This window comes from Cebus imitator, unplaced genomic scaffold (genome assembly GCF_001604975.1).
Source record: "Cebus imitator isolate Cc_AM_T3 unplaced genomic scaffold, Cebus_imitator-1.0 Scaffold390, whole genome shotgun sequence".
Classification (NCBI taxonomy): domain Eukaryota; kingdom Metazoa; phylum Chordata; class Mammalia; order Primates; family Cebidae; genus Cebus; species Cebus imitator.
The window spans coordinates 2,062,960-2,070,498 of NW_016107705.1; the positions used below are offsets into that span (position 1 = coordinate 2,062,960).

The 7,539-nt window shown below is 41.4% G+C and overlaps 1 protein-coding gene across 1 annotated transcript; it reads right to left on the reverse strand.

Annotated features, from left to right (window-relative positions):
• Positions 1-5,323: 5,323 nt before the first annotated feature.
• LOC108289071 (olfactory receptor 2A1/2A42-like) lies at positions 5,324-6,987 on the reverse strand. Its single transcript, XM_017508331.2, has one exon. The coding sequence runs from the start codon at positions 6,726-6,728 to the stop codon at positions 5,796-5,798; it is 933 nt and encodes a 310-aa protein (XP_017363820.1). The 5' UTR covers positions 6,729-6,987; the 3' UTR covers positions 5,324-5,795.
• Positions 6,988-7,539: the final 552 nt, after the last annotated feature.

Consider the following 7,539-nt stretch of genomic DNA (forward strand, 5'->3'; position numbering starts at 1 on the left):
AATGTGGGTAATATGGCTACAAAACTAGACATTTAAGTTTTAAGTCTAGATCCTGGAACCTTTTCCAGTAAAAGTTATTCCTAGTAATATCCTTTCCTTAGAGTGGGCATTTCATGTTAACTTTTAGCCAGTCTTATGAAATTTCTATTTCCCAGAACACTAAAATAGTCGACTAATTAATCAATTCAGTACATACTATTTTTTTTTCTTTATTTGAGACAGTCTCCCTCTGTCGCCCAGGCTGAAATGCAGTGGTATGATCTCGGCTCACTGCAACCTCTGCCTTTCAGGATCATGCGATTCTTGTGCCTCAGCCTCCTGAGTAGCTGGAATTACAGGCATGTGCTACCATGCCTGGCTAGTTTTTGTATTTTTAATAGAGACAGGGTTCACCATATTGGCCAGGCTGGTCTCAAACTCCTGGCCTCAAGTGATCCTTCCGCCTAAGCCTCCCAAAGTGCTGGGATTTTAGTCATGAACCATTCTTCCTGGCTAGTATGTATTTTTGGGTTTCTACTATATTTAAGGTCTGAGAGATTGTTAGCTGCAGAAGCCTATTTCATTTTCTCTGTATGGAATTTATTTTATACTCCTTTAACAAAAATGAAAATCCAAATCAATATGAAATGTGAATAAACTAATAACAGGGAATTAGAAAATAAGAGGGGACCTAAAAGTTTGTCCAGTTGAATTCTTTATTTTATAGGTGTGGAAATTGAAGCTCAGAGTAGTTAAGCAACTTTTCTAAGGTCACACAGTGAGTAAGTGGGTGAACTGGCATGAGAGCCCAGGTATTGTCATGCTGAGCCAGTGTTCTGTTGACTAAAGCATACTATGTTCAGTGGTTCTTCACCTCTTCTTTTGGCACAACATGATTTCAAAAATTAAAAACAGAGAAACACAGGTTTGAAAAACACAGATAAAAATGAGCCAGTGCTATTTAAAATTTATGAAGAAAGCAAGGGATGTATACTTCTCTGCTGGTTGCGAAAACATCAGAGCTGTAAAGTCTAATGAGACAGCATTCCAAATGTCTTCCCTCTTTGCCTGTTCTCAATAACCTATCTTTAACAATGATACTCTACACACACAGCAAACAGTAAACGCCAGTCCTACAGGTCGGCGGTTGGCAATCCCTGGTCCACATGCCAAAGATGCTGCAGCTGCCAATTTCAGGCGGCAAAGAAACTGACTGCAACATACAAATTCCCATCCCTATCATTTCCAGTAGTTATTGCCTACAATTGTCTCCACCCTCTCGTCAGAGTTTTCAAGAGCAACACCCTAACATGACTTCCTTTGTAGCACCAGTATCATCCTGGCCTTCTGGAATCACAGGTTCTGTCATTTGTCATATTCCTGTGAGAAGGCAATGACTATGGACCCCTATGATAAAACATAAATAAGCGTTCCAGCATCTTTAATAGTAATTGCTAAATTTCTACCCAAAATTGTTTCTTTTTCTCTCTGTGATCCTAGAACAATGGCACGTTCTTGATTATTAATATCTACTGCATAAGACTATGCTAAAAAGACGAATTGGACTAATCAAATGCATGAGATATCCAACCTTAAAAGAATAGGCTGGGCGCAGTGGCTCACACCTGTAATCCCAGCACTTTGGGAGGCCCACGTGGGTGGATCCCTGAGGTCAGGAGTTCAAGACCAGCCTGGGCAACATGGTTAAACCCTCTCTCTACTAAAAATACACAAATAGCCAGGCGTGGTTGTGCATGCCTGTAGTTTCAACTACTCAGGAGGCTGAGGCAGGTGAATCGCTTGAACCTGGGAGACAGAAGTTGCAGTGAGCCAAGATTGGGCCACTTCACTCCAGACTGGGTGACAGAGTAAGACTCTGTCTGAAAAAAAAAAAAAAAGAATAAAGGGTAACACATCCCTGGGCCTATATGATGTGAGTAGAAATTTGAACACAGTGAATACTATGAACATGCCTGTTGCCAGCCATTTAAGAGATGAACATCAGGAGGTCTTCTACAAGGGAGTGGCTCAGAGTTTATTTATAGCCAGACTGCCTGGTCTGGAATCATGTTTCTACCACTGAATAATTTAGTGACCTTGGATAAATTAATTAATTTCACTAAACTTTATTTTCTCCATTTAATGTTAGGATAGCATTAGTACCTAACTCTACAGATTTGATGGAAGAATTATATTAAAGCATTTTATGCAGTGCTGACCACATAGTAAGTGCTCAATAATTATCAGCTACAATTAAATTTCTACTGTACTATAACCTAAAATTAGAGGGATTTAAAGAAGGTTAGAAATCAGAAGATGGCTCAACACTGAAAACTTAGAAATGAGGTCAACAAATAGTTAAAGTGTCCTTATGTATTCCATATGTTTTTTTTTGTGAGTAGTCACTCTGTGCTAGGAATGTATAGGTGTAAAGAGATGAACCAATGCTTGTCCTTACCTTTGTGGAGAGATGAATGAAACATAATTGAGACATGTACTGTAAACCCCAGGTTGAGGATTACAAAAAGCTGGAAACCAAAACCCAAATCTGAATTCCTTGCCCTTGGGAGAAGTCTCCTGTTTTTTCCAAGTGAATGGGCTAGGACCAGGTTCAAAGAGAGAGAGGCTCCCCAGAAGCCTTTGCCAACTGACTCACAGAGGTTCACTGAGTCTGGGCCACAGCTCCTGCTCCTGTCAGGCTGTGCCTTCCAAGTCTGAGTGGCCTCCTGTGCCTCTAGAAGGGACATGGGGAAGCCACGAGGGCAAAGGTTTAGGTGACCTACCAGCACTAATGCTATTTCTGTCTAAAGAGCAATTTTGGTTTCTGATCAGAAAGTTTCCCCAACAGGATTAAAATAACTTCTGACATCATGGTAATAATAACAGTTTATCTTATGTTCACATAGCACTTTTAAGTCTTCAAAAATGTGTCCATTTGCATCTTGCTTGTGGTTTTCAGTGGCACTCTGGGGTATCCTAAACAGCTTTCATATGCATAATTTACAGATGAAGGACTGAAGCTTGGGCAGTTTAAGGGACTTCTCTGGAAAGAACACAGCTAGCAAATGGTAGACCTGGAACTAGACCCAGGATCTCAGGTACGTGCCTCATGTATTTAAGGGCTAGGCAGCGTCTTGGGCTTCCTGGATGCCTGGGCCAATCCTAAGAGAGCGCTAACACACAGAATTTAAGGTCCATACACGCAACTTCCTGAGCAGCATTTCTGCACACCATGATTTCCTGCTGCTCCTCTCTTCCCTTGAGACCTACCCCTGGAATTAGAGCTCTTCACTTTTGTCCTGCCATTTGACCTGTATCCACTTCCAGTGTTGGTTGCAATGCAATATGCAGCATCTGTCATGAAACTAAACTACCATTAAAAAACTGTATTCAGCAGTAATGGAATTATAAATTGTATATCTAGTTAGGTAATTTTTAAAAATTAAACTAATTAATTATTTTATCATTATTACTTTTTTGGAGACAAGGCCTTACTCTGTCACCCAGGCTGGGATGCAGTGGCACAATCACATCTCCCTGCAGCCTCAAAATCCTCAAGTGATCCTCCTACCTCAGCCTCCTGATGAGCTTGGGCTGCAGGCCCATGTTGCCACACCTGGCTAGATAACTTACAGAAACACTTTCTAATGTTCTTCAATTGATGACTCATCAACTTCAAACTGCAGTGTCAACCTCTTTAATCCAGTTTTTGGTTTCACCATCCTGCCCATCAAGAAAGAGGCTCCTCCTCCATCTCTGACCCTTAAAGTCACAGTCCCTTCTTGCTACCTACCTCATCTGGTTTCACATACCAGTATAAAAAACGCTGGTTTTTTTTGTTTGTTTGTTTTGTTTTGTTTTGTTTACAGTTTTAAATACCAAATGCCCATCTCTGACTAGAGATGGAAAATTGGTTTTTATCTCTCCTCTTCTTTCTTCTCCTTTGGAAATTTCACAGTCTCTTTGGTTTTTATATAATGGTTATGATTATGGGTTCTTCAGGCATATTGCCTAAGTTTGATTCTGGACTAGGTACTTATTAGCTGGGAGCATTGGTTAAATTATATAATCTCTCTGTAGCTCTGTTTTCTCACTCAAAAATAGTAATAATAGTGTCTATCTGATAGGGTTTTTATGAGGACTTAAAGAGCTTATACTTGCAACGTTCTTGGAATAGTACTTCACGAAGCACTCGGGGTGTGTGTGTGTGTGTGTGTGTGTGTGCATGTGTGTGCATGTGCGTGAGCATGTGAGTGTTGTATGTGAACTAGAGATGTCTTTTTTCTGGATCTCACCACGCAGAACCAAGTATAGTTCTAAACTAACTCTCAGATCTCAGTGAGTACAGCCTCCATTCCCACCCTCTTTGTGTTCTGCGTTCCTCTGAATCTCTTAACCTCCTTTGCAGCCATGCCCATAGGACTCGTCAAACAGGATAAGAAGCCTTCCGTAAAGAATCTCTGACACTGCTGGCCTCATCATGGCACATTCTAGAATGAGAAAGAACCCACATTCACCAAACATCTCCTACATTAGGATTGGTTAATTTATTCTTAATGTGAAATGTTGCTAAGAATGTCCTACATTGTCCTGGTTAAGTAGAGAAAGCTTGGGAGCCGGATTCTTTGGGTGTGAGTCTAACATTTTCCATCTGCTTAAAGTTTACATCTATAAACGGGGTGATAATGGGAAATGGATTGGCTATAATGATAAATCGAGGTTATCTCTATAAAGTCCCTCTCAGTGTGCAGTGGATGGCACAGAGTAATTTAGAATAATGTTAGCATTATTCTGTTACCATTATTATTAAAACCCTTTTTTCCATTGAATTGTCTCTGTGTGGGGCTTTCCATTCATCCCCAGCAATGAAAAGTTGTGTGGTGGTACTTGCTAACTTCCTCTAAGTAAAGAGCATGTGCTTATTCAGAGAAAATCACAGACAGTCCCGTGGAGGAGGCAGGAAGAGTAGAAACAAATGACCAACGCAATCTCGGCAGATTGGAAAGTGGATTTTGTTGTGTGATTGCTTCGGATTGCCAGATGAATGTTTATGGATTCACTGTCACTGACAACAGAAATTGTCAGACTTGTGAAACCCCATCTCTACTAAAAATACAAAAAAAATTAGCTGGGCAGAGTGGCGAGCACCTGTAATGCCAGCTGCTTGGAAAGCTGAGGGAGGAGAATCACTTGAACCCAGGAGGTGAAGGTTGCAGTGAGCCGAGATCTTGCCACTACAGTCCAGTCCGGGTGACAGAATGAGATTCCATCCTCCCCACCCCCCAAAAAAGAAATTGTCAGATAGTTCGTAGGATATTATAAAAATCAATTTTTCTCCAAGCTAAAGTAGGCATTTAGGTACATTTACTACTTATAAGAGAGGAAGTGCAATTGAGGGGAAACATCCAAATGTGGATGAAAGTGGATGGAGGTATCAATGGGTTCTGGAGTCTCTGCCTCTGGCTGTATTTTTTAAAAACTTTTTATAGATATGACTATATTGGTAATCACTGCTGTTCAGCTACTACTGAGCATACCTGAGTAAGTCAGAGGTAGAGTGACTTTTAAGCTTCTGGACTCTAGAGTGTACAAAATAATTTTTTTCCCAGCATTCTCAACTCAATAAGTAGTTAAATTAAAAAATGTTAAGTGTAACAAATGCGTTAAAAACTAAATACTTCCCAGGCAGGAAAAAGGAATGCTTTGCAGAATCTGTTGGTTCATTCAGTCTCAGACATAGAGTAGTGAACGTAGATGGTATTTGGTACCATGATTCCAGGAGATGACTGAGGCTGGAGATTCAAATGTAACACCTGTTAGGAATGACTTTCCTTGCACAATGCTCTCCTCAGGGCACCCTTGACCTCTGCATTCCTAAGGCTGTAGATTGGGGGGTTCAGCATTGGGTTGAGAAAACTGTAAAATAGAAAAAGGACCTTCTGCTGCTCCTCAGAATGGGGGGACTTGGGGGCCATGTACATGACGATGGCACTGCCAAAGAAGAGCCCCACCACGCAGAGGTGGGAGGAGCAGGTGGAGAAGGCCTTTCTGCGGCCCTCCCCAGACTGGATCCTCAGGATGGCCGCCAGGATGCACCAGTAGGAGACCAGCACCAGGCAAAGTGGCCCCACCAGGATGAACACAGAAGCAGAAAAGATGACCATCTGGTTGAGCCAGGTGTCAGCACAGGCCAGCCTGAGGACAGACAGGATTTCACAGAAGAAGTGGTTGATTTCATGAGGCCCACAAAAGGGCAGTCTTAGGATGAGGCTCACATGGACCACAGCCAGGAGGGAGCCACACACCCAGGAACTGACCATCAGGGTGACGCAGACTCTCCAGGTCATGATGACGGAATATTGGAGAGGGTGGCAGATGGCCACGTACCGATCACAGGACATCACCACCAGGTGGAGACATTCTGTATGTGCAAAACTCAAAAACAGAAACATCTGTGTCATGCAGCCAGCAAAGGAGATGGGCTTGGCTGGAAGCAGGAGGTTCACCAGCATCTGCGGCACCGTGTTGCAGGCGTAGGCGATGTCGACGAGGGCCAGGTGTGAGAGGAAGAAGTACATGGGGGTGTGCAGTCTGGAGTCCAGCCAGATGAGCCCCAGGATGGCCCCATTCCCCAGCAGGGTGAAGATATAGAGTAGGGAGGAGAGCCCAAAGAGGAGCATCTGAATCTGTGGGCTGAGGGGAAATCCCAGCAGGAGGAACTCTGTGACCATTGTCTGATTTTCCCCCATTCCCTGTGAAAAAGAAATAGATCGCTTAAGACCAGATTGTCAAAAAACACCTAGACATTATTTTATGAATTTAGTCATTTTTAAAAGATAAACTTTTAACATTAATACTTATATACACATTAAGTTAATCACTGATTGTAAATATCCAATGTTACAGAAGGGAGTGTGTCACCAATGACAGGATACATAGAGCCATTAACACATCACGGGAAGAAAGAATGTCATACCAAAAGTGGAAGTAAAATGACCATCTAATAAGGATTGTTTTGAAGCTGCACATATAAAAATTCCTACAAGAATTCCTGACGTTTAGAAATAATCAGTAATAGAAGAACTCCCAATATGGGAATGAGAGTAGTCCTAGAAAAAAAGATGATGTAATCCCAGTTTCTCAGTAGAAATATCAACTGTTTTGCTTTCAACATCTGAAATCAACCTTTGCATGCTGGAGCAGTTTATATAATAACAGAAGACGCAGAAAGATAAAAAGCAACTTTAATGACATTGTGATTGTTTGGGTTCCTAAGAAGAAATTAATGGATGTGCTACAAATGGGTTCTAATTGCAATCTTCCTTTTACAATGGGTCATAAACAGGAACTAAAAATTGATGATTTGGCAGTTAATCTACTGATTGATTCACAGTTACTGATTTACCAAAAACTGGCTTTGAATAACAACTCATACAATATGTAGACATTAGATTTTTCAGGGCTAGTTTGTACATACATATCATTTAAAGGACTCACAATGCCTGAATGTTATGTTTGCCAATGGGTTATATTTAATTTCTTTTTTTTTCCCATTTATTT

Coding starts and splice junctions, on each gene's coding strand:
- LOC108289071 (XM_017508331.2), bottom strand. CDS start 6,728: ATGGGGGAAAATCAGACAATGGTCACAGAGTTCCTCCTGCTGGGATTT.